This window comes from Oryctolagus cuniculus, chromosome 11 (assembly GCF_051225735.1).
Source record: "Oryctolagus cuniculus isolate XC-2025 breed Fujian yellow rabbit chromosome 11, ASM5122573v1, whole genome shotgun sequence".
NCBI lineage: Eukaryota > Metazoa > Chordata > Mammalia > Lagomorpha > Leporidae > Oryctolagus > Oryctolagus cuniculus.
In genome coordinates this window covers 57,947,842-57,949,423 of record NC_142877.1, presented here as the reverse complement: position 1 = coordinate 57,949,423, position 1,582 = coordinate 57,947,842, and the positions used below count along the sequence as shown (strand labels likewise).

General features: G+C 37.1%; 1 protein-coding gene across 1 annotated transcript; it reads right to left on the bottom strand.

Annotated features, from left to right (window-relative positions):
• Positions 1 to 393: 393 nt before the first annotated feature.
• Positions 394 to 1,332, bottom strand: LOC100343711 (olfactory receptor 6C3-like). Its single transcript, XM_008256590.4, has one exon. The coding sequence runs from the start codon at positions 1,330 to 1,332 to the stop codon at positions 394 to 396; it is 939 nt and encodes a 312-aa protein (XP_008254812.2).
• Between the last annotated feature and the right edge of the window lie 250 nt (positions 1,333 to 1,582).

Below are 1,582 nucleotides of genomic sequence, written 5' to 3'. Positions count from 1 at the left end.
GAGATATTTATTTCATATAAGTTTTTAAAAGAAATTGTTGATGAAGCTTATTAAAACTGTGATTAAAAGGGGCTACTGCTGTGGCACAATGGGTTAAAACTGTTTAATTCTTTAAGTCATTATGACATAAGATATTTCTATTATCCAACACAATCAATAAATTGATTTATGTTCCATAGCCATTGTTTTCAATTTAGAATGGTAAATCCATGATTACACTTACAGATAGTTTTAAAAGAAGACACAACATAGCTACTTTCAGGTTCATAAGAAAGCAGAAGCCAATGAGCTCCACATTGCAAGTAGCTGTGAGATGGACGTAACAGAACAGTGTAGAATTAAAATTTTATTTCTCTGTTTTGAAACTCCACAATGGCATTCATTTTTCTAATTTTATTTGTTTCTATAAAACACTACTTTATGTATCAAGTTTTTGAAAGCTTCTTTTACTTGCTGGTTCCTCAGGGTGTAAATAAAAGGGTTCAACATAGGAGCAATTGAAGTGTTCAGAACGGCCACGCCTTTGGTCAACGATGCTCTTTCCTTTGCGGAAGGCTTGACATACATGAAAATGCAGCTTCCATAAGAAATAGAGATGACGATCAAGTGAGAGGAGCAGGTGGAGAAAGCCTTTTTCCTCTGGCTGGCAGATGGGATTCTCAGAATGGTGCTGATGATGCATACGTAGGACAGAATCACTAATGCCAGGGTGCACAGCAGAGTGACAAAAGCAAAGTAGAAGCCAAGCATCTCCAAGAGCCAGGTATCTGTGCAGGAGAGTTGTAAAATAGGGAAATAGTCACAGGAAAAGTGGTCGATGACATTGGAAGCACAGAAATCTAACTTGAGGACAAGCATAAGCGGAGGGAAAATCGTCAGAAATCCTCCCAGCCATGAACTGAAGACGAGGACGGAACAGATTTTCTTATTCATGATAGTGGTGTAATGGAGAGGCTTGCAGATGGCAACGTACCGGTCGTAAGACATGGCGGTTAGAAGAAAAAATTCAGATACCCCCAGGCAGATGAAGAAAAACAATTGAGCCAAGCAATTGTTATAGGCAATGGTTTTGACTTTGGTAACGATTGATCCCAGAAATCTGGGAATGGATACACTGGTGAACGTGATTTCTATGAAGGAGAAGTTCCGGAGGAAGTAATACATAGGAGTGTTTAAACGTGAGTCTATCAAGGTGAGAATGATAATGGTTAGGTTCCCAGTGACACTTAATAGATAAGTTAAAAATAAAAAGATAAAAATCACAATCTGAAGTTCTGGTCTGTCTGATATGCCCAAGAGCACAAACTCTTTAATTTTTGTGTGATTTCTCATACTGATTTTTTTTCTTTCAATAAAATCTATTGAAGAAAAACAAAACAAGAAAGAATAAGTGAAGTGCAAAGGATTGGGAGTTAAATATTGGCATTCATAGCTCCAATGAGGTGAAACAAGGGACCTTTTTCCATGTAAGCATTTTTTCAATATCCACTCATTTCTATGAAAGCCAAAAAGTTGTACACATTCTCCACTGGAAAGGAAATGTATAATGACATTCTAGTGTTAAAATTCCACTCTTCAGTGA

Bases quoted from the DNA above. Each gene is read 5' to 3' on its own strand.
- LOC100343711 (XM_008256590.4), bottom strand. From the start codon at position 1,332: ATGAGAAATCACACAAAAATTAAAGAGTTTGTGCTCTTGGGCATATCA.